This window comes from Cherax quadricarinatus, chromosome 79, assembly GCF_038502225.1.
Source record: "Cherax quadricarinatus isolate ZL_2023a chromosome 79, ASM3850222v1, whole genome shotgun sequence".
Classification (NCBI taxonomy): Eukaryota; Metazoa; Arthropoda; class Malacostraca; order Decapoda; family Parastacidae; genus Cherax; species Cherax quadricarinatus.
The window spans coordinates 6,024,221-6,048,720 of NC_091370.1; the positions used below are offsets into that span (position 1 = coordinate 6,024,221).

The 24,500-nt window shown below is 41.0% G+C and overlaps 1 protein-coding gene across 1 annotated transcript in view; it reads left to right on the forward strand.

The window, feature by feature from the left end:
• Nucleotides 1-24,500, forward strand: part of LOC128702613 (decapping and exoribonuclease protein) — an 88,935-nt gene that overhangs the window by 11,771 nt on the left and 52,664 nt on the right. Inside the window, exons 3-4 of the mRNA XM_053796924.2 lie at nucleotides 10,800-10,978; nucleotides 16,191-16,324. Coding sequence (XP_053652899.1) covers nucleotides 10,800-10,978; nucleotides 16,191-16,324 — 313 coding nt within the window. The remainder of the gene's footprint in view (nucleotides 1-10,799; nucleotides 10,979-16,190; nucleotides 16,325-24,500) is intronic.

The window sequence follows — 24,500 nt, forward strand, 5'->3', positions numbered from 1 at the left end:
CTCTGCCTGCCTTGCTCTGCCTGCCTTGCTCTGCCTGCCTTGCTCTGCCTGCCTTGCTCTGCCTGCCTTGCTCTGCCTGCCTTGCTCTGCCTGCCTTGCTCTGCCTTCCTTGCTCTGCCTGCCTTGCTCTGCCTGCCTGCCTGCCTTGCTCTGCCTTGCTCTGCCTGCCCGCCTTGCTCTGCCTGCCTGCCTTGCTCTGCCTGCCTTGCTCTGCCTACCTTGCTCTGCCTGCCTTGCTCTGCCCTGCCCTTCTTTGATCATTGAAGCTTAAATGCTGGGTAGCTTTAAAAACAAGCTGGACAAAATAACAAAAAAGGCACAATACCGTGACTGGAACGATACACAAATAACCCGCACATAGAAGAGAGGAGCTTACGACGACGTTTCGGTCCGACTTGGACCATTTACAAAGTCACACTAACCAGAAGTACGAACGAACGAACGAAAGTTCAGGTAAGATCCCAAATGGGATGAGCAGGGAAGACGGGACAGACGAAGAATAGTGCTGGAGAGGTGTGTTCTTAGTTGTAGAAATAGAGCCAGGGCCTAACCCAGCAGCTAAGTCGATTGTGGGACAGACATTGAGAACACACATAGCAGGCTCTTCTGTTGGGACTCCGGTGGGTGAGTGTGGACAAACGAAAAATAGTTGGTGAGAGGAAGGTCTTGAGTTGTAGATGAAAGAGCCAGTGCTAAACCCAGCTGCGTGGCACTGTGAGAGGGCGTGTTGAAAGCATAGAGGAGAAGAGCAGACTGCAAACAGTGCGCGCTGACTGATATGCTTCAGGCTGAGGTGAAGAGCTGGTTTGGATGTCAGGAGTCGGGAGGCTCAGGTTGTGTGTTGCGGAAGTGTGTTGTGTGTTTAGCTACACTTCGCTGGTGATGGAGCCACTCTTGAGTCTTTTGAAGTCTCTCTTGGACATGTGGAAAATTTGCATTCTGAGGTTGGAGCAGTTCAAATTCATCACGATGTAAGAGAGTGCGTTTTCCAAAGGAATTTGGCGAGGTTTGGTGCAGGTGTACTTAACAGATCCCTCTTTCATTAAGTGGAGCATATCAGCTGCGCTCATTTCGGTTGGGAGGTTGGGATTGGTGTATAAGGTTAGAGACCCATTAAAGGCTTGGCTTAGGTAACGGTTGCCTGTGGTTTCTTCTTCTGTTACTTCTTCGACTACTACTTCGTCGTCGTCAGAGGGTTGTTCATAATGTTCTGGTTCTATTTCGTCTTCTGTGACTGTGTTGAGAGGAGGCAGGGAGTGTTGGTCGGTTGTGGTTTGTTGGGCTGGTGGTGGGTGGTGAGAGGTGGCAGTAGACGGTAGTGTTGGTTCTGGAGTAGAGTCTTGGTCAGAGGTGCGAGTAGGACCAGGGGTTGAGGTGAAGTTAACAATGTCTGGAATTATCTTGAGGAGGTCTTGTGATGGTGGTGAGTCTGGAAAGTTGAAGTTTGGCATGTTGTTTAGGCGAAACAGTTCATTGATTGTTGTGTTGAATGAGCCAGGGTTTGCAGCATTAGTGAGGTGTGCATACATCATACAGTATAGCACCTTGGATGGAGCAGCGTCAGGAAGAGCAGAGAGGGACTGGCTGGGTGGAGATGATTGTTGTGTAGCTTGAAGGAGTTCGGTGGTATCTGATTGAATTTTTGCAATGGCGGAGTATGTTGGCGATTTAGGGTTGTTCTTCTTGGTTTCTTCAATGATTTTCTTAGACAGGACTTCTTTACGTAGAGGGCATTTTGCTGCAAGGGTGTGGTGAGTACCCTTGCAGTTAAGGCAGGTAGGAGAGGTAGTGGTAGTAAAACATTCCTTGAAGTCATGGCCGTCTTTACCGCAGTTTGTGCAGTACTTCTTTCCTTTCAGAGGACAGTCAGGCGTTGAGTGGTGATAGGAGTAGCAGGTCCAGCATGGCGAGATGTGGGCGAAACGTTCTGGTTCTATGTGACTTGGATGGATATGATAGTAGGAGATGCCATATTGAGTAGCCATATTGATGTTGGAGAAGGTTAGCTTGATCATTGTAGAGGTGTTGGGGATTTTGGTGATATGTTCAATTGACACCCAGGTATTTTGTTCCTCGATAGAGGTCTTGAGATCCTCAGTCGATAAAGAAGTGATGAGTTTGTCCAGCCGTTTGACGAAAATGGAACGTTTCGCCAGCAAAAAAGGTGAAGGGGAGATGGTGAACTGTCAGTCTCTGAGGGTTTTCGTAGAGGTGTTGGCCATCAGCTTTGAGGCTTCATAATCCACTGTTCGGTTTGATCCTTACACGGTTTGCAAGCATCATGAAGGAGTAAATTGGTACGATGATTATAGGTTCCCCTCCCCGACGGGGATTGAAGGAACACTTCTTGAGGTGAGGAGCGACTGTGTCTTGACCGAGTTGAAGACCTGGCCATGTAGCCAGAAACTGTAAGGCTGGAGGTGCTGTCCTGGGTGACAGTAATGGTGAAGCTGGAGGTGCTGTCCTGGGAGACAGTAATGGTGAGGATGGAGGTGCTGTCCTGGGAGACAGAAATGGTGAGGATGGAGGTTCTGTCCAGGTAGTCAGTAAATGTACACATGAGGGAATGCATATAAATGACCTCGAGGGAGACAGGAGCTGTAGTGGGGAAACAAGTGTAGTCAAGGACAAGATAAAACCAATATTACAAACTAGTAATACCACAGGAGATAGTAAACAAGGGGACTCCACTAGCAATAGTGAGGATATATTACCAGAAACAACTGGTGAGAGCTCCATTGTTAGTACTAGTGAGGATAGGAATGAGACAGGTAAACATGCACCAACAGGGAATACAGTCACTGAAGCCCAAGGCAAATGGAAACCAAGCCTGTGCACATACTATGCACTTGGTATCTGTAGGCATGGGAAATCTGGAAAAACAGATGGGACGTGCAACTATGACCACCCTAGAAAATGCCGTGCCCATATGACAACAGGAAAATGCAAACTCACTTCCTGTAAGCTTTTTCACCCTGAAATGTGTCCCTCTTCAGTACAGGAAAGACTGTGCTATAACTTAAATTGCCAGGCACACCATCTAAAGGGGACAAAAAGATACAAAACATCCAGGCCATGGGAAAACCTGGGTAGCCACAGCCACTCAAGAGGGAGAGGTTTTTCAGTGCAAGGAAGGAAAAAAAACTGGCAGGAAATGGCGGAAATGGTACACCAAATCCAGTAATTTCTGGAGTGGAACCACAGTCGATGGCCTCCACTCCAAACCAACAGATACAGATACTAGTGCTGGAAAAAAAAGTCCCCCCCAGTACCACCAATACCACCAGTCCGATGACATTCTTCTTTGCAAATATACAGGGTCTAAAGCCAGCAACGAACAACAAAATACCTTTCATCCGTGGACTGCTTGAAGAGGCAAATGCAATGTTCACTGCTTTCACAGAGACCCACATAAAGGATCACTTGGACAACGAAATGTGGATCCCAGGTTACAACCCATACAGATGTGACAGAGTGAACAGACAAAAGGGGGGTTGGCCTGTATATCGCAGAGTCACTTGTTTGCACAAAACTGCTTAATGCCTCAAATGATGTAGTGGAAGTTTTAGCAGTAAAGATTGAGAACCAAAACCTAGTCATTGTGGCAGTCTACAAGCCTCCGGATGCAATGTTCCAGCAATTCCAGGAACAGCTGTCAAAAATTGACCACTGTCTGGAAAATCTGCCAGCTCTTGCCCCCAACATCTTGCTCCTGGGGGATTTCAACTTGAGGCACCTAAAATGGAGGAATATAGCAAATAATATTGTTGCAGTGATAACACCAGGAGGCAGCTCTGACGAGAACTCACACACACACAAGCTTTTAAATCTCTGCACAAAATTCAACTTAAACCAGCAAATAATAGAGCCTACTAGACTGGAGAATACACTAGACCTCATCTTCACTAACAATGATGATCTGATACGAAATGTCACCATATTAAAAACAATATACTCAGATCACAACATAATCGAGATTCAGACATGTATGCGTGGAGCCCCAGACCAACAAAATGAGATTAGTCACAAGGGAGCCTTCACCAGATTCAACTTCAATAAGAAGAACATAAAGTGGATCCAAATAAATCAAGTCCTAAATGATATAAGCTGAGAAGATAGACTAAGCAACACAGACCCCAACTTATGCCTAGAACAGATTAAATCGGTGGCATTCAATGTATGCTCAAGGCTTATTCCTTTAAGAAAAAGGAGTAGATGTAAAATAGAAAGAGACAGGTGTCCCTTTACAGGCGACGGAAAAGAATAACAGAGTGGCTAAAAGAGGCCAATATAGTATCTGAAATGCATAGGGAGTCACTGGTCAGAGAAATAGCAAACATCGAACTTAAGCTAAAGGAATCTTATAGGAGTCAGGAATCGCGGGAAGAACTAAAAGCCATAAATGAAATCGAAAAAAACACAAAATATTTCTTTTCTTATGCCAAATCAAAGTCGAGAACAACATCCAGTATTGGACCCCTACTTAAACAAGATGGGTCCTACACAGATGACAGCAAGGAAATGAGTGAGCTACTCAAGTCCCAATATGACTCAGTTTTTAGCAAGCTGCTAACCAAACTGAGAGTCGAAGGTCAAAATGAATTTTTTATGAGAGAGCCACAGAATTTGGTTAACACAAGCCGATCTGATGTTATCCTGACGCCAAATGACTTCGAACAGGCGATAAATGACATGCCCATGCACTCTGCCCCAGGGCCAGACTCATGGAACTCCGTGTTCATCAAGAACTGCAAGAAACCCCTATCACGAGCTTTTACCATCCTATGGAGAGGGAGCATGGACACGGGGGTCATCCCACAGTTACTAAAAACAACAGACATAGCCCCACTCCACAAAGGGGGCAGTAAAGCAATAGCAAAGAACTACAGACCAATAGCACTAACATCCCATATCATAAAAATCTTTGAAAGGGTCCTAAGAAGCAAGATTGCCACCCATCTAGATACCCATCAATTACACAACCCAGGGCAACATGGGTTTAGAGCAGGTCGCTCCTGTCTGTCTCAGCTACTGGATCACTATGACAAGGTCCTAGATGCACTAGAAGACAAAAAGAATGCAGATGTAATATATACAGACTTTGCAAAAGCCTTTGACAAGTGTGACCATGGCGTAATAGCACACAAAATGCGTGATAAAGGAATAACAGGAAAAGTTGGTAGATGGCTCTATAATTTCCTCACAAACAGAGCACAAAGAGTAGTAGTCAACAGAGTAAAGTCTGAGGTGGTTACGGTGAAAAGCTCTGTTCCACAAGGCACAGTACTCGCTCCCATCTTGTTTCTCATCCTCATATCTGACATAGACAAGGATGTCAGCCACAGCACTGTGTCTTCCTTTGCAGATGACACCCGAATCTGCATGACAGTGTCTTCTATTGCAGACACTGCACGGCTCCAGGCGGACATCAACCAAATCTTTCCGTGGGCTGCAGAAAACAATATGAAGTTCAACAATGAGAAATTTCAATTACTCCGATATGGTAAATATGAGGAAATTAAAACTTCATCAGAGTACAAAACAAATTCCTTAAACAAAACAGAGAAAAAAACCAATGTCAAAGACCTGGGAGTGATCATGTCGGAGGATCTCACCTTCAAGGACCATAACATTGTATCAATCGCATCTGCTAGAAAAATAACAGGATGGATAATGAGAACCTTCAAGCCCATAATGACACTCTTCAGGTTGCTTTTTCTATCTAGGCTGGAATATTGCTGCACACTAACAGCACCTCTCAAGGCAGGTGAAATTGCTGACCTAGAGAATGTACAGAGAACCTTCACGGCATGCATAACAGAGATAAAACACCTCAATTACTGGGAGCGCTTGAAGTTCCTGAACCTGTACTCCCTGGAATGCAGGCGGGAGAGATACATGATTATATACACCTGGAAAATCCTAGAGGGACTAGTACCGAACTTGCACACGAAAATCACTCACAACGAAAACAAAAGACTCGGCAGACGATGCAACATCCTCCCAATGAAAAGCAGGGGTGTCACTTGCACGTTAAGAGACAATACAGTAAATGTCAGGGGCCCGAGACTGTTCAACTGCCTCCCAGCATACATAAGGGGATTGCCAATAGACCCCTGGCTGTCTTCAAGCAGGCACTGGACAAGCACCTTAAGTCGGTACCTGACCAGCCGGGCTGTGGCTCGTACGTTGGATTGCGTGTAGCCAGCAGTAACAGCTTAGTTGATCAGGCTCTGATCCATCAGGAGGCCTGGTCACAGACTGGGCCACGGGGGCATTGACCCCCGGAACTCTCTCCAGGTAAACTACAGGAGGGGCTGTTGATTGTTTCCTCCTGGAGCCCTCCGGGTGCCCAGACACCCACTGTGTGCATGGATGTTGAAGCTTGAGGAACTGAGTGCACACTGCCTGTGGCACACCTGACAGCTGCCTTGCGGATGAACTCCATGGCGCTGTCCATGCAGTGGCATCCCTGACGTGGGCTGGGAGGGGAAAGTACCCTCTACAGTTGTGGTGGTGCTGGGAGTTGGGTGGGTGAGGCGGGGGAGTTGAATGGCTAAGGCGTGAGGGTGAGCAGTTATGAGAGGGCCATTGTTTACTACACATGGGACAAGGCCCGGGGAGGGGGGTGAGGGGCACTTCCCTACACTCTGACTGTGCATTGTTGTTCACACTGTCCTGCCTACAACAAACACAACATTCATTCGTTTCCCATGCACATCATGAAAGATATGGGCATGTGACTTGCCAAAACCAACAATGTTTGCGTCATCTTCACCCACACACAAAGCCCCCTCCCCCCCCGGCAGCAGGGGGGAGAGGCACTGCCTGGTCCCAACCTGGGCACTCTCACCACACCTTACTCACAAACTGCACAACACTTCCACGATTTATGCTGAAACGATGCACTGGGATGTCCTCTCACTACTCTGGAATCTTCTCAAGGCATTCACACAAAGTCCTGTTCAGTCGTGCCCTGGTCATCCCCTTGGATCAGGAGCTGTCCTTGAAAATCCCGCAGCTAGCCCGCCATACGTTCTGCCGTGTCGGCCATGTTGGTGGAGCTGTGCTAACCACATGAAAACTACTATATCTTCCACATTTCCTAAGCAAAATACACTTACTGATATCTGTGACTTCCCTAATTTACACATGACTGTAAAAATAAAATTCTGAATACAGCTATTGCATCATAATTCTTAAGCTAGTCATAAGTTTGACTAAGACACTCCAATATAGGAGCCCTACCTTATCTTGCACATTATTTTTTTTTTTTTTTTTTTTTTTTATTATCACACTGGCCGATTCCCACCAAGGCAGGGTGGCCCGAAAAAGAAAAACTTTCACCATCATTCACTCCATCACTGTCTTGCCAGAAGGGTGCTTTACACTACAGTTTTTAAACTGCAACATTAACACCCGTCCTTCAGAGTGCAGGCACTGTACTTTCCATCTCCAGGACTCAAGTCCGGCCTGCCGGTTTCCCTGAACCCCTTCATAAATGTTACTTTGCTCACACTCCAACAGCACGTCAAGTATTAAAAACCATTCGTCTCCATTCACTCCTATCAAACACGCTCACGCACGCCTGCTGGAAGTCCAAGCCCCTCGCACACAAAACCTCCTTTACCCCCTCCCTCCAACCTTTCCTAGGCCGACCCCTACCCTGCCTTCCTTCCACTACAGACTGATACACTCTTGTAGTTATTTTGTCTCGCTCCATTCTCTCTACATGTCCGAACCACCTCAACAACCCTTCCTCAGCCCTCTGGACAACAGTTTTGGTAATCCCGCACCTCCTCCTAACTTCCAAACTACGAATTCTCTGCATTATATTCACACCACACATTGCCCTCAGACATGACATCTCCACTGCCTCCAGCCTTCTCCTCGCTGCAACATTCATCACCCATGCTTCACACCCATATAAGAGCATTGGTAAAACTATACTCTCATACATTCCCCTCTTTGCCTCCAAGGACAAAGTTCTTTGTCTCCACAGACTCCTAAGTGCACCACTCACCCTTTTCCCCTCATCAATTCTATGATTCACCTCATCCTTCATTGACCCATCCGCTGACACGTCCACTCCCAAATATCTGAATACATTCACCTCCTCCATGCTCTCTCCCTCCAATCTGATATCCAGTCTTTCATCACCTAATCCTTTTGTTATCCTCATAACCTTACTCTTTCCTGTATTCACTTTTAATTTTCTTCTTTTGCACACCCTACCAAATTCATCCACCAACCTCTGCAACTTCTCTTCAGAATCTCCCAAGAGCATGGTGTCATCAGCAAAGAGCAACTGTGACAACTCCCACTTTATGTGTGATTCTTTATCTTTTAACTCCACGCCTCTTGCCAAGACCCTCGCATTTACTCCTCTTACAACCCCATCTATAAATATATTAAACAACCACGGTGACATCACACATCCCTGTCTAAGGCCTACTTTTACTGGGAAATAATTTCCCTCTTTCCTACATACTCTAACTTGAGCCTCGCTATCCTCGTAAAAACTCTTCACTGCTTTCAGTAACCTACCTCCTACACCATACACCTGCAACATCTGCCACATTGCCCCCCTATCCACCCTGTCATATGCCTTTTCCAAATCCATAAATGCCACAAAGACCTCTTTAGCCTTATCCAAATACTGTTCACTTATATGTTTCATTGTAAACACCTGGTCCACACACCCCCTACCTTTCCTAAATCCTCCTTGTTCATCTGCTGTCCTATTTTCCGTCTTACTCTTAATTCTTTCAATAATAACTCTACCATACACTTTACCAAGTATACTCAACAGACTTATCCCCCTATAATTTTTGCACTCTCTTTTGTCCCCTTTGCCTTTATACAAAGGAACTATGCATGCTCTCTGCCAATCCCTAGGTACCTTACCCTCTTCCATACATTTATTAAATAATTGCCCCAACCACTCCAAAACTATATCCCCACCTGCTTTTAACATTTCTATCTTTATCCCATCAATCCCGGCTGCCTTACCCCCTTTCATTTTACCTACTGCCTCACGAACTTCCCCCACACTCACAACTGGCTCTTCCTCACTCCTACAAGATGTTATTCCTCCTTGTCCTATACAGGAAATCACAGCTTCCCTATCTTCATCAACATTTAACAATTCCTCAAAATATTCCCTCCATCTTCCCAATACCTCTAACTCTCCATTTAATAACTCTCCTCTCCTATTTTTAACTGACAAATCCATTTGTTCTCTAGGCTTTCTTAGTCTGCCCAAAATGCCTAGGCATACTAGTGACCTTCTTTGTAATAAGTATTTTACAATATGTAGTAATATCTTATAATATGTAAACCCCACACTGTAATATTAACAGAGAAATAAAGAATTTAATTTAATTTAATTTAATTTAACATGGATAACCCAGGATAACCTAGGATAATCCAAAAAAGTCAGTGACTTATTTCCACTTATTGTTATACTGTAGTATATTCCCTATACCCCTCTACAAAAGCAAAAGGCTCTGCAGGCAGTGCAACATACCTCCAGTGGAAAGCAGGGGTACCATGAGTACACTAAGAGAAAACACAATAAGTGTTAGTTGCCCACAACTGTTCAACTCCCAGCATACAAAGTTTAGTGCTTTATTTGATTATAATAATAATCCCAGCATACATAAGGGGGGCTTAACAGTAGACCCCTGGCTGTCTTCAAGAAGGCACTGGACAGCCTCCTAAAGTCAGTACCTGACCAGCCGGGCTGTGGTTTGTACGTCAGTCTGCATGCAGCTAACAGTAACAGCTTGGTTGATCAGGCCCTGCTCCTCCATGAGGCCTGGTTACAGACTGGACCATGGGGGCATTGACCCCTGAAACCCTCTCCAGGTATACTATATATTCCCCATACTGTCGTTATAAATAAACGTATTCCTTGTTATTCGGTGTACTCTGTGATGTTAATGTGCTGATATTGATTTGTGTATTCCTAGATGGAGAATAAATGGAGGGTAAGTGAATAAGTGAAGGAGCTCATATGGCTCAATAGATGTATAATATGTTAAGAGGGTGCCAGGCTTGCTGCATTTTCATCCTCGGAATAATAATAATAATAATAATAATAATAATTGTAATATATAATAAACTATTTTCTACAGGCATATGATACAAATGATACAGATGTAGGTGACATCACTGACATACTGTGTAGAAAGCCCTGGGTTATGCTGAGCATTTCAGGAAATTTAGGTTAATCTCGAGTCCCAGGATGCCACCCATAAGAGTTGTCTAACACCTAGTTTCCTACTTACTGCTAGGTGTATAGGGGCAGCAGGTGTAAAGAAACATGCCCAATCTTTTACCAATGCCAGGTTCCTCAGCGTGTGAGCTGAGGATGTTAGATAACGTATGATGACAAGGTGGCTCTGTGATGACAAGACAGTACTTCATGATTGGCATTGGAGTTTCATTGCTGGTGTATCTTGCATAAAGGATTGTTTGATTTGGTTTTGGGCTGTATAGGTGTGCTATTTTTATTAATAACTTGTAAATGTCACTTTTGATTAGCTTCAAATCTTCAATACAAGCATTTAACTGCAATATAGACTTAAACTTATTTTTGCGTGCATTGAGGTAGAGGGAGCTGGGCTTGTGGGATGCAGGGATTCCTTTCTCATATCCTGCAGTGACAGACACACATCTACCAGTAGTTATACTAATTGTGGATTTATATTTTTTTAGTTTCGTTGTGTATGCATATTGTAGCACTCATTATTTAGTGTGAAATGCCCTCTCCGACATTTTTATTTGCTTTACAGATTTCAGCAATGTTTTCAGAGTAGAGCGACCTCAGCATTACCGTGGGGCTGCCCCTGTATTTGGGAAGGCAGAAGTTTTGGGTGGATACTCCGTGGATGAAGACAGAAAATTTGGTCATGATCGATCAATGCTCAAGTTCCTTGACAGAAAATACTTGCCAGACAATGATGAAATGTCGGTGAGCTAATGTACTGTAATTAAAATTCATTATAAATAGATTTGCATTTTCTTATTATACATAAAAAAATGTTACAATGTTATTTTCTGGGCTTACAATTTTGTCCAAGCTAATTATCGTTTTGTTAATTATAAATTATTATAAATAGATTCATTACATCAATTCTCTAGGTTTCTTTGATAACTGGAGAAACATGAAAATGTTTCTCCAGTTCTCTACTTAGCATTTGTTGATTTCAACATTAATTTTTGTTAACCAAATAGTAATACGTATCTTCAATCACTAAACTAGTGCTTTCTTGCCTCCTAATACCCATGATCATTAGTGCTTGCCTTCTAATACATACACTCAATCACTAGTGTTTTCTTGCTTCCTAATACCCTTGATCACTAGTGTTTTCTTGCTTCCTAATACCCTCGATCACTAGTGTTTTCTTACGTCCAAATACTCTCGATCACTAATGTTTTCTTACTTCCTAATACCCTTGATCACTGGTGTTTTCTTGCCTCCTAATCCCTTCAGTTACTAGTGTTTTCTTGCCTCCAAATACCCTCGATTACTAAACTAGTGATTTCTTGCCTCCTAATACCCTTGATCAGTGATGTTTTCTTGCTTCCTAATACTCTTGATGAATAGTGTTTCTTTGTCTCCTAATATCCTCGATCAGTAGTGTTTTCTTGCCTCCTAATACCTTTGGTCATTAGTGTTTTCTTGCCTCCTAATACTCTTGATGAATAGTTTCTTTGCCTCCTAATATCCTCGATCAATAGTGTTTTCTTGCCTCCTATTACCCTTGATTAATAGTATTTTCTTGCCATCTAATACCCTTGCTCATTAAACTAGTATTTTCTTGCTTTCTAATACCTTTGATCATTAAACTAGTGTATTCTTGCCTCCTGATACCCCCAATCAGTAGTGTTTTCTTGCCTTCTAGTAACCTCGATCAGTAAACTAGTGTTTTCTTACCTCCTAATACTCTCGATCACTGTACTAGAATCACCGAGACATCATCTTTTTAGTTTTAGATCTTCTATAGACAAACATAATAGCACCTTTACATTCAGGCGCATTCACAGATAGAAGAACTGACTATTATCATTCCTTTCATATCACTAACATTTAAAAAATCCTACTCGAACCCATATTAATAATTTAATCAATACCATTAGATATACAAATTGGAGAATTGAATATCAGTCATAATATAAATGATTAAAAGGAGTTATTTAGCTGTGTGATATACAGGAAGCTCTCTTAAGGTCCTCTATTGTAATTAGAGTAAAATAAATGTCTACTATAAACAAAAAAGATGTACAACTTAAACAAACTATGATCAATTTCTTTAGTATTAAGTAGTCTGTAAGCCATTAAATTAAGTCTGCCCATAATGTCTAGGCATGGTAGTGGCTCTCTTTGCACTGCAACTCATTATTGTAATTTTATAATCTCAATGTAATCTTGTAAAGAAATAAAATTTCTTTGTTTGTTTATATAATGCATGTTTTTGTAAATATGATTAAAAAAAGTGCATGGAACATGGAGAAGTAGTGTTCATAGTAGGATCTACAGTAGAACCCCCATATCTGCAGGTCCAGTTTCCGCAGTTTTAGTTATCACCTAATATCCTTGATCACTAGTGTTCTCTTGCTTCCAAATACCCTCGATTACCAAACTAGTGTTTTCTTGCCTCCTAAAACTCTTGATGAATAGTTTCTTTGCCTCCTAATATCCTCGATCAGTAGTGTTTTCTTGCCTCCTAATACCCTTGATTACTAGTGTTCTCTTGCTTCCAAATACCCTCGATTACCAAACTAGTGTTTTCTTGCTTCTTAATACTCTTGATGAATAGTTTCTTTGCCTCCTAATATCCTCGGTCAGTAGTGTTTTCTTGCCTCCTAATACCTTTGGTCATTAGTGTTTTCTTGCCTCCTAATACTCTTGATGAGTAGTTTCTTTGCCTCCTAATATCCTCGATCAATAGTGTTTTCTTGCCTCCAAATACCCTTGATCAGTAGTGTTTTCTTGCTTTCTTATACCTTTGATCATTAAACTAGTGTTTTCTTACCTCCTGATACCCCCAGTCAGAAGTGCTTTCTTGCCTTCTAATACCCTCAACCATTAAACTAGTGTTTTCTTGCCTAGTAATACTCTCAATTACCATACTAGAATCACTGAGACATCATTTTTTCAGTTCTAGATCTTCTCTGGACAAACATAATAGCACCTTTACATTCAGGCACATTCACAGATAGAACAACTGACCACTATCATCCTTTTCATATCACTAACATTTAAAAAATCCTACTCGAATCCATATTAGATTTTGTAGTAGTGCTTTAATAATTTAATCAATACCATTAGATACATAGATTGCAGAATTGAGTCTCAGTCATAATATAAATGATTAAAAGGAGTTGTTTAGCTGTGTGATATGCAGTAAGCTCTCTTAAGGTCCTCTATATAATGCATGTTTTTGTAAATATGATTAAAAAAAAAGTGCATGGATGGAGAAGTGTTCATAGTAGGATCTACAGTAGGACCCCCATATCTGCGGGTCCAGTTTCCGCAGTTTTAGTTATCCATGGTTTACCGTGGCTGGAAAATGATTCTTGATTTTGCTTAATAATGGCACAAAGTGCAGAAGTAGTGATCCGGCAGCTCCTCAAAAACTAAGAGAAGCCCTGAAGTGTTTCCCATCAGTGGAAAGTGATAATTCTCAACTTATTATGCATAATTTATCAATTTAACTTTATCATAGGTATGTATTAGCATTGTTGCAAAAAATATCTACTTGGATGATAACCAACAAACTCATTCTCAATATAGACAAAACCTACTTCATGCTGTTTGGAAACAGAGCCTTAAATATCCAACTTAATATATCAAGGGTAAATTTCTAGGTCTTCACCTCGACTGTAATCTTAAATTTCATTCCTACATCCAGCATATTTCCAAAAAGATCTCCAAATCTGTGGGCACCCTTTCCAAGATATGGTACCATGTACCCCAGTTGACACGTCTTGCCCTGTACCACTCTCTAATATATCCCTAACTCACCTATGGTATTTGTGCCTGGGGATCAACCACAGCCAGCCAACTTAAACCTTTAATAACCCAACAAAAAGTTGTTGTGCAGATGATCACCAATTCCTGTGCCAGACAGCACACCCCACCACTTCTCAAAAGCTTGAACCTACTAAATATGCGAGACATACACTCATGTTATTGCGCCTACTATTTGTACAGAACATTAAACTCCAATGTAAACCCTCCGCTTAAACTTCTCCTTGATATCTACAACAGAATGCACAGTCACAACACAAGGCACAAAGCACTCTTTGACATCCCTCTTGTCAGTTTCGCACTATGCAAAAATACAATGCACATAAAGGGCCCGAAGATATGGAATTCACTACCTGCACCAGTAAAGATCCCTTGACTGTATGCAGGTTTAAGGCTATGCTGAAAAAATCATCTCATCTCTCAGTACTCAACAACACAACCTCTAATCAGTATGAAGCAACTCTCCCAAATATTATGTGACTTCTAATATATTAACCCTTTCGTAAACTTGTTATCAGGGTCAAAAATTTTTTGAAAAAAAAAAAAAATTATGTTTTCTAATGAAATGACAGAGAATCTTTTCCCGATCATAATGACACCAAAAGTATGAAATTTGATGGAAAGCTTATGGAATTATGCTCTCGCAAAGTTAGTGGTCTCGACGATGTTGACGCAGCAGCGATTTTGCCCACTTTGAGCCCTGTTTTTGGCAAATTTCAGTGTACTAGTCGACAAAAATCATATCTATTTCACTAGAACTCCATTTTTTCTATCGAATGAGTACAAGAAACTACCCATTTACTGATTTCAAGTATCCAATAAAGTGGTCAGAAATTGGCAATTTTGCTAATTTCACACAAATTTCAGAAGATGCCAATTTCCAAATAGGGTCCAGAATAAGCAAGACAGACATTCCTGGCACTAAAATATTATTTTATCTGTTCATTAGTCATGTCCCCAGGCCCCTCTTACATCTCTTTTGCTTTCCACTTTGAATTTTTATTCCCACAAAAAATAGAAGATTTACTGTTGTGCAGACTACTGCATTAGTGTAGAAATGGTATAAATAATATCAGTGCACTTGTGAAAGAATATTAGACTCGCCAGTTGACGTGTATTGGACGCTTGGCATGATTTGTTTACTTTTGAAATTTGGTAAAAATCGAACATTTCTGCTACTTTGAGCTCAATTTCAAGGTATTTTTCATTATGAAACCAATCAAATTCATCTCAATTTCTGTAATGTGTCTTCCATTTTATAAAATAAGACCAAGAAAACTAGAATACAACCATAAATACCATACGAAAATACACTGCAAAGTCACTGTTTTCAACCAAAAACGGTTGGAGTTTTTTTTTTATTATTATGCACTGTGTGCTGCAGGATTTTTTATACTGTGCATACTGACCACATAGACCCATTCTTTCATATGTAGGCCTACCAGCTTTCTCTCACTAGATTTGAAGGCGCTAGAATTTTGGCATTCTAGTACATCAATAACCCTGGTGCGTAAGCTATACTAGTACGTCGGAAACCCTGAAAGGGTTAAAACATCTGCTAATCCATAAAATACTACTGTTCGAAATATTGTTTGTAATATTGTTATTGTTATGTGCAACTTAAAGATTATTATTTCTTATAAACCTCCACCTTTGACTACCTTCCATTAGTATTATGATAAAATGAAGATTTATTAAAAAGATAACCACTCTTATTTTGTCTAGACTTAAGTAGTTTTTAAGTACACATGTATTAGGATTAGTCTGCCCAAAATACCCCAACATGATAGTGGCTTTCTTTGTACTTAGCAAATCAAAATTTGTAATTACACATCATAACCTTTGCAAAGAAATAAAATATTCATCTTTATCTTTTGCAGTGTATTGTTGTAAGTTTGTATGAATGGCATTTATGGTGCATAAAAATATACCTAGTTGGATGAATCTTATTAGAGCCAGCTGACCCAGTGGTAAACGTATTGGCCTGGAGTTTTAGAACTGCTTGCAATGGGTTCAGACCCCACCTGTTCCATGATTTATTTGCAATCATGTTGCTATGATTTCGTGAACCAAAATGCAGTCTGATACAAGTAGAAATTAGAAACGGTCATGTTATTACCATAAGAATAATGCAAGATATTTTCAACAGGTAAAATTGGATCTCAACAGAGGTGCAGAAAAAGCTAGTCTTTATAGTGGGAACAGTAGCCAGACTTTACAGAACCTTCTACAGTGGATATTCAGCAACAGTGGCGTATTAATGACTGACACTACTCCCCCAAGGTAAGCCAAACATAGATGATTATTGAAAATCATGGTAAATTATTTGATGCGCAAGATTGAATTTATAATAATAATAATAATATCTTCATAATAATATTTTTATTTCAGGTCACTTTTTATATTGTATCTTTATATATGCTTCTAAACTGTTGTATCTGGGCGCCTCTGCAAAAACAGTGATTATGTCTGAGCGAGGTGAAAGTGTTGAATGATGATGAAAGTATTTTCATTTTGGGGATTTTCATTCTTTTTGGGTCACCCTACCTAGGTGAGAGATGGCTGACTTGTTGAAAAAAAAAAAATCTTTATTTCTATAAGTACATGTACGATGTATACAGGCCTAGCTGACATCAGTGACATACAGTGGTACCTTGAATTTCAGCAGTAATTCATTCCAGAAGGCTGTTCGAGTGTCATTACCGAACGAATTTGTTCCCATAAGGAATAATGTAAATTAGATTAGCCCGTTTCAGATCTCCAAAAATACACTTTCAAAAGCACTTACAAAAATACACTTACATAATTGTTGTTCGAGTTGGGAACTGTTCGAAACTCGAGGTACCACTATACTACTGTATAGAAAGTGGCTTGTTATGCAGAGTATTTCAAGCAAATTAGGTCAGTTTTGTCCCAGGATGCAGCCCACACCAGTGGGTGTGGGGAACAGAGACAACCGGTGTAAGGAAACACACCCAGTGTTTCTACCCTTGCCAGGAATCGGACCTGGACCCTCACCGTGTGAAGCTAGGGCTTTAGCCTCCAGACCGCATGCTACTGTATTCTTGCTTTATTCTGAATTCAAAATCCACATATCATACATAATTTATACATCGAAAAGAATGTTAACATGCAACATAATTTTAATAATTTTACATTTATTACATGTTACTTTCACTTAGAGTAATTCATACTAGTACCACTTGATGTTTCACATGCAGCTAACAGCAAACCAAATAGCATACTGTAAGCCCTTCATGTTTCTCCTGAAACAGTAGTGAATCAAACAGCAGCCACATGAAGGGCTTACAGTATACTGCTTGGTGTGCTGTTAGCTGCATGTGAAACATTAAATGATACTAGTAGGAATTACCATATCCTACCAAGGCAGGGTGACCTGAAAAGAGAAGCGAAAATTTCTCCTGGCATTTTAGTCTCCTCTTACAACATGCATGGCTTATGGAGAAAGAATTCTGTTCCACTTGATGGAGATAAGAGGAAATAAGCAAGAACAAGAACTAGTAATGAAATAGAAGAAAATCCAGAGGGGGGTGTGTGTATATACAGTAGGCCCCCACTTATACAGCAGGTTAAGCTCCAGGCTACCGCTGGAAAGTGGACATCGCCAGAAAGCAGAACACCGTTTTTTCCACTTATAAATACACCTACCATCCGACTTACGACCGAGTTCGGTTCCGAGAAACCGGTCGTAAGTCGAACTTTACTACTGAATATCAACAAAACATCTTTGTAATGACTTTATTTTATTGTTTTATTTTGATATTTCATGTTTTACTTTACTTTTTATATTGTTAGTACTGTATTTTATACTGTAAGGTTTAGGATAAACACTGTGTACAACACAAATAGTTTATTTCCCAGAAATTTGGCATAAAAAACACGGTCGTAAGTCGAGTAGTCGTAAGTCGAGCAGGTCGTAAGTCGGATGGTAGGTGTACATATAAATGGCAGCAAGCCAGACAAAAATGGCCACTGATAAGAAATCCACAAATAAATAAATTTATTCCTGGATTGCTCATGAGTAAAAAATGTTGATTAACCCTTTCAGTGTCACGACCCTTGCTCACAAACTTGCTCTCAGGGTCGAAGAATTTAAAAAAACTAATTATTTTTTCTTGTGAAATTATAGAGAATCCTTTTCCAAAGGTAATGAAACAAAAAGTAAGAAATTTGATATTTTGGCGATTTTGCCAATTTTGAGCCCTATTTTTGGCCAGTTCCATTGTTCCAGTCAGCTAAACTCATAGCTATTTAGATAATACTTCTTTTGTTTGATTGAGCACAAGAAACCGCCCATGTACCTATTTCAACTACCCAATAAAGTGATCAGAAATTGGTAATTTGGCCAGTTTCACACAAAATTCAGGAAATGCCAGTTTCAAAATAGGGTTCAGAATAAACAGTGCAGACCTTCCTGGCACTAAAATAACATTTTCTCTGTTCATTAGTCATGTCTCCAGGCTTTCCATTTTGAATTTTTATTCACACAAAAAATAAATGATTTAGTTATGCAGACCACTGCATTATTGTAATACATGTAGTTGTATAAATAATATCAACACATTTGTGAATGTATATTGGACCCTCCAGTTGACGTGTATTGGGTGCTTGATGTGATTTGTTTACTTTTGAATATTGCTAAAAATCGAACATTTCCACTACTTCGAGCTCAATTTCAAGCTACTTTCAGTCTTGAAACCAATGAAAATCATCTGTATTTCTGTAATATATCTTGCATTTTATCCAGTGAGACCAAGAAAATGAGAATACAACCATAAAACCATACGAAAATACACTGCAAATGTGCTATTTTAAACCAAAAAACACAGTCATTTTTTTCTCACTATGCACTGTGTGCTGCAGGATTTTTTTTATATGGTGCACACTTATTGCATAGACCTATTCTCTTATATCTAGGCTCAAATTTACCACTGACAGCTTATCTGAGTGAGCTGAGCTCATGGCATCATACTGTGGGCTTCAAAACCATGATATAACAGGACTGACACCGAAAAGGGTTAATTGAATTCTGCAAATTAATTTGGGAGGTCGGATGTATGTAATTATTCTGCTGAGAGCATACATTAAGCTTGATGCTTCAACCATAGAATCATAGCAAACATTGAGCCATTGTTTGGAATTGCAATTAATGACATGAGCAATTTAAATTTTTACTCTCAAGAAGAATTTTTTATGTAATTTTGTAATTTTCATCTGCATTTCATCTGAATTATTTTATACTATATAAATCTATACTATATAAGAGACTAATGCAAAAGTGGGAGACAATTTTTGAAGGTATAGTAGAAAACTTAGGAGTGAGTGTGATAAATATAATTTTATGTGTAAATCTTCTCTCATCCTAGATCTCAAGGATGTGTATCGTCAAGTGCCTTTGATGAAATGCATGATGGAATCGATTCTAAAGGGGTTTGGTCCTCCTTGCCTCAGCCCAGGACGGCAGCCGCAAGTGACCTCCACAAGGTCTTTCATCATGTTCCAATTAATTTAGATTTCCTCAGGTTTTTTCCTTTTCATTTCGATGATGTGAGCTATCAGTGCATGGCTGTATGTGTCTGTACGTGTCTGTTAACCTACCATTTGCAGCCTCCATACTCATGGTGTGTTTGGGTAGCATTTTGGTAATTGGCTCATCTTCTCTTGCTATGTCTGTGGGTTTCCAGATGGCACTTCGAGAATTTTGGATGAGAGGCTGCTTTAGATGTCCTATAGCTTGATCGCTAGTGCACTCAGCTCACACACTGAGGTCTGTGGTTTGATCCCCGGCATGAGTGGAAACATTAGGATGCGTTTCCTAAGGCACCTGCTGTCCATGTTCACCTATCAATAAATTAGGTACCTCTATGTTAGTTGACTGGTGTGGGTTAAATCCTGGGGGCAGAATTGACCTAATTTGCCTAAAGTGCTCTGCATAACAAGTGGCTTTCTATATAGTAGTATGTCATTGATATCAACTAGGACTGTATACCTTGTACATGTACTTGTAGAAATAAAGATTGTTATTATTATTAATCAGAAAAAAATTGTCACCTGTCCCACATAATGTCTCGCAGCTAATCTTCACCTCTCCAAACTAGCAGTTCCTCCCTCAACCTAGGACTTCCAGATGTGTAATGGAATCCATCCCAGGAGTTTGTTTTTTGGCTGTAACCCTTATGCTTGGCCATCTGTGCATATCTTGGTTGGGAAAGGTGATGCATTGGTTCTCCTGAGCTTACCACACAACCAATCTTTAAGTTGGGTCTCCATGGCCTTTCTCCTCTTCTTTTGAATGGTTTCTGATGGATGCCTCTCCTACAGGCTGGGACATTGCCCTAAATGTCTTCTCACATTACAGAACCTTGTCTTCTTCATTAGCACCTCATCCTGATGACCTTGGAGGAACTTAAGGTGATTCACGTTGTGATTGTGCACTGGGGCCACCTTTATATACTTTTTCCTTTCTTTAAATTCATTTGTTTGTTCTTTTCTAATAATGTGTTGTTAACTTCTTATGAGAAACGAAGATTTTATTCAACATTCTCTTTAATTAATGCTAGCTTAATTTGTCAAAGATGAGGCTTGAGTATGATTAATTTCTAAGGAGGGTAGTTGAGCATGGTGATATTGAAATGCCACCCTGGCATTTTCTAGTATATGCTCATAGCTATTATTTAAATCCATTTTGACTCGCTTGTTCCATGAATTACGTTTTCTAGAAATTCTCTAGACAGCTTTGTTTTTATTACCAAGTAGAAGCTTTAGGTTTATCATGAAGTTGATTTTGCTTATTCTATCAGTAACACTAGGAATATCAAATTCTTTCCTCAAAATAAGTATTTTAGTGGTTATTGAACAGCCAAGAATAATTCTTAGAGGGAAATTGGTAGGGTGTGCAAAAGAAGGAAATTAAAGGTGAATACAGGAAAGAGTAAGGTTATGAGGATAACAAAAAGATTAGGTGATGAAAGATTGAATATCAGATTGGAGGGAGAGAGTATGGAGGAGGTGAACGTATTCAGATATTTGGGAGTGGACGTGTCAGCGGATGGGTCTATGAAAGATGAGGTGAATCATAGAATTGATGAGGGAAAAAGAGTGAGTGGTGCACTTAGGAGTCTGTGGAGACAAAGAACTTTGTCCTTGGAGGCAAAGAGGGGAATGTATGAGAGTATAGTTTTACCAACGCTCTTATATGGGTGTGAAGCGTGGGTGATGAATGTTGCAGCGAGGAGAAGGCTGGAGGCAGTGGAGATGTCATGTCTGAGGGCAATGTGTGGTGTGAATATAATGCAGAGAATTCGTAGTTTGGAAGTTAGGAGGAGGTGCGGGATTACCAAAACTGTTGTCCAGAGGGCTGAGGAAGGGTTGTTGAGGTGGTTCGGACATGTAGAGAGAATGGAGCGAAAGAGAATGACTTCAAGAGTGTATCAGTCTGTAGTGGAAGGAAGGCGGGGTAGGGGTCGGCCTAGGAAGGGTTGGAGGGAGGGGGTAAAGGAGGTTTTGTGTGCGAGGGGCTTGGACTTCCAGCAGGCATGCGTGAGCGTGTTTGATAGGAGTGAATGGAGACAAATGGTTTTTAATACTTGACGTGCTGTTGGAGTGTGAGCAAAGTAACATTTATGAAGGGATTCAGGGAAACCGGCAGGCCGGACTTGAGTCCTGGAGATGGGAAGTACAGTGCCTGCACTCTGAAGGAGGGGTGTTAATGTTGCAGTTTAAAAACTGTAGTGTAAAGCACCCTTCTGGCAAGACAGTGATGGAGTGAATGGTGGTGAAAGTTTTTCTTTTTCGGGCCACCCTGCCTTGGTGGGAATCGGCCGGTGTGATAATAAAATAAAATAAAAAAATTAGAATTAGTCTTTCTTTGTGCTCCTGTCCTCATTTTTGGCTTCTGGTCTTCACCTGTTTGATGTTGAAGTGGGTGTGGTATTTCATCTTTGTATCCAGCATCTTCCTGAGTGTCTTACTCCCATGGTGTTGATGTTGTTAATGTTACTTGTAAATGGTCCAAGTCGGATTGAAATGTAGTCAAAAACTCATCTCTTCCGTGTGTGGGTTATTTGTGCCTTTGTGTTCTTTACTCCTGATTCCCGACAGTATGCAGCTCTTGGGTCGGCTGAAGGTCACCAGGTGCTGTATGTACCAGATCCTCTGGTTCCTGGAGCTTCCTTTCCTAGACATCCTCTATGCTTCTGTAGCAAGCTGTAGCTCAAGTCCCTTCAGAGCCATTGTGAATAACACAATTGTAATGATGTGTTGAACAGAGTAGGGTTCAAACACATGGAAAGCCAGTTCTAAACTAGCAAGCCAGTCTGTTAGCCACTGGACCATACCAGCCAAATAAGATTCATCCAACTAGGTGTATATATGAACACTCTAGGAAGGTTAGTATGGGTCATCACTGACCACAGATGCAGATTTTTACAGACAAATTTCACAGTGGATAGTGCACTGGGCTGCTAGTTTTAGGAATGGTTTGCTGTGGGTTTGAACCCTCACTCCATCCATTGACTTGTTCAATGCTAAAAAGTTAAAATGAATGACATTCTGAAATGTTAATATTATACTACTTTCAAGTACTATGAGTAAAGCAGTCTACAAAATTGTGAAACAACAGAATGGTAGATGAATTTGACACTTTTGTAACACTTAGGTTACACTGTATGTCAGATGTACTGTCTTATCAGCAGCATGTAGAATTGGCTTTGTCATCTCTGCTGCCCCAACACACACTGACTGCTCTCCATCTCTGCTGCCCCAACACACACTGACTGCTCTCCTTGCTGAAAGTCCCACCTTTGATGCAGACAGTCTTAGACTTTTTAATGGAAACTTATAGTAGTTTTACTAGAGTCACTACTTGGATGATGATTTTATTTTTTTTTTATTATCACACTGGCTGATTCCCACCAAGGCAGGGTGGCCCGAAAAAGAAAAACGTTCACCATCATTCACTCCATCACTGTCTTGCCAGAAGGGTGCTTTACACTACAGTTTTTAAACTGCAACATTAACACCCGTCCTTCAGAGTGCAGGCACTGTACTTCCCATCTCCAGGACTCAAGTCCGGCCTGCCGGTTTCCCTGAACCCCTTCATAAATGTTACTTTGCTCACACTCCAACAGCACGTCAAGTATTAAAAACCATTCGTCTCCATTCACTCCTATCAAACACGCTCACGCATGCCTGCTGGAAGTCCAAGCCCCTCGCACACAAAACCTCCTTTACCCCCTCCCTCCAACCTTTCCTAGGCCGACCCCTACCCCGCCTTCCTTCCACTACAGACTGATACACTCTTGAAGTTATTCTGTTTCGCTCCATTCTCTCCACATGTCCGAACCACCTCAACAACCCTTCCTCAGCCCTCTGGACAACAGTTTTGGTAATCCCGCACCTCCTCCTAACTTCTAAACTACGAATTCTCTGCATTATACAGTGGACCCCCGGTTAACGAACTTTTTTCATTCCAGTAGTATGTTCAGGTGCCAGTACTGACCGAATTTTTTCCCATAAGGAATATTGTGAAGTAGATTAGTCCATTTCAGACCCCCAAACATACACGTACAAACGCACTTACATAAATACACTTACATAATTGGCAGCATTTGGAGGTGATCGTTAAGCGGGGGTCCACTGTATTTACACCACACATTGCTCTCAGACATGACATCTCCACTGCCTCCAGCCTTCTCCTCGCTGCAACATTCATCACCCATGCTTCACACCCATATAAGAGCGTTGGTAAAACTATACTCTCATACATTCCCCTCTTTGCCTCCAAGGACAAAGTTCTTTGTCTCCACAGACTCCTAAGTGCACCACTCACCCTTTTCCCCTCATCAATTCTATGATTCACCTCATCTTTCATAGACCCATCCGCTGACATGTCCACTCCCAAATATCTGAATACATTCACCTCCTCCATACTCTCTCCCTCCAATCTGATATCCAATCTTTCATCACCTAATCTTTTTGTTATCCTCATAACCTTACTCTTTCCTGTATTCACTTTCAATTTTCTTCTTTTGCACACCCTACCAAATTCATCCACCAATCTCTGCAACTTCTCTTCAGAATCTCCCAAGAGCACAGTGTCATCAGCAAAGAGCAACTGTGACAACTCCCACTTTATGTGTGATTCTTTATCTTTTAACTCCACGCCTCTTGCCAAGACCCTCGCATTTACTTCTCTTACAACCCCATCTATAAATATATTAAACAACCACGGTGACATCACACATCCTTGTCTAAGGCCTACTTTTACTGGGAAATAATTTCCCTCTTTCCTACATACTCTAACTTGAGCCTCACTATCCTCGTAAAAACTCTTCACTGCTTTCAGTAACCTACCTCCTACACCATACACCTGCAACATCTGTCACATTGCCCCCCTATCCACCCTGTCATACGCCTTTTCCAAATCCATAAATGCCAC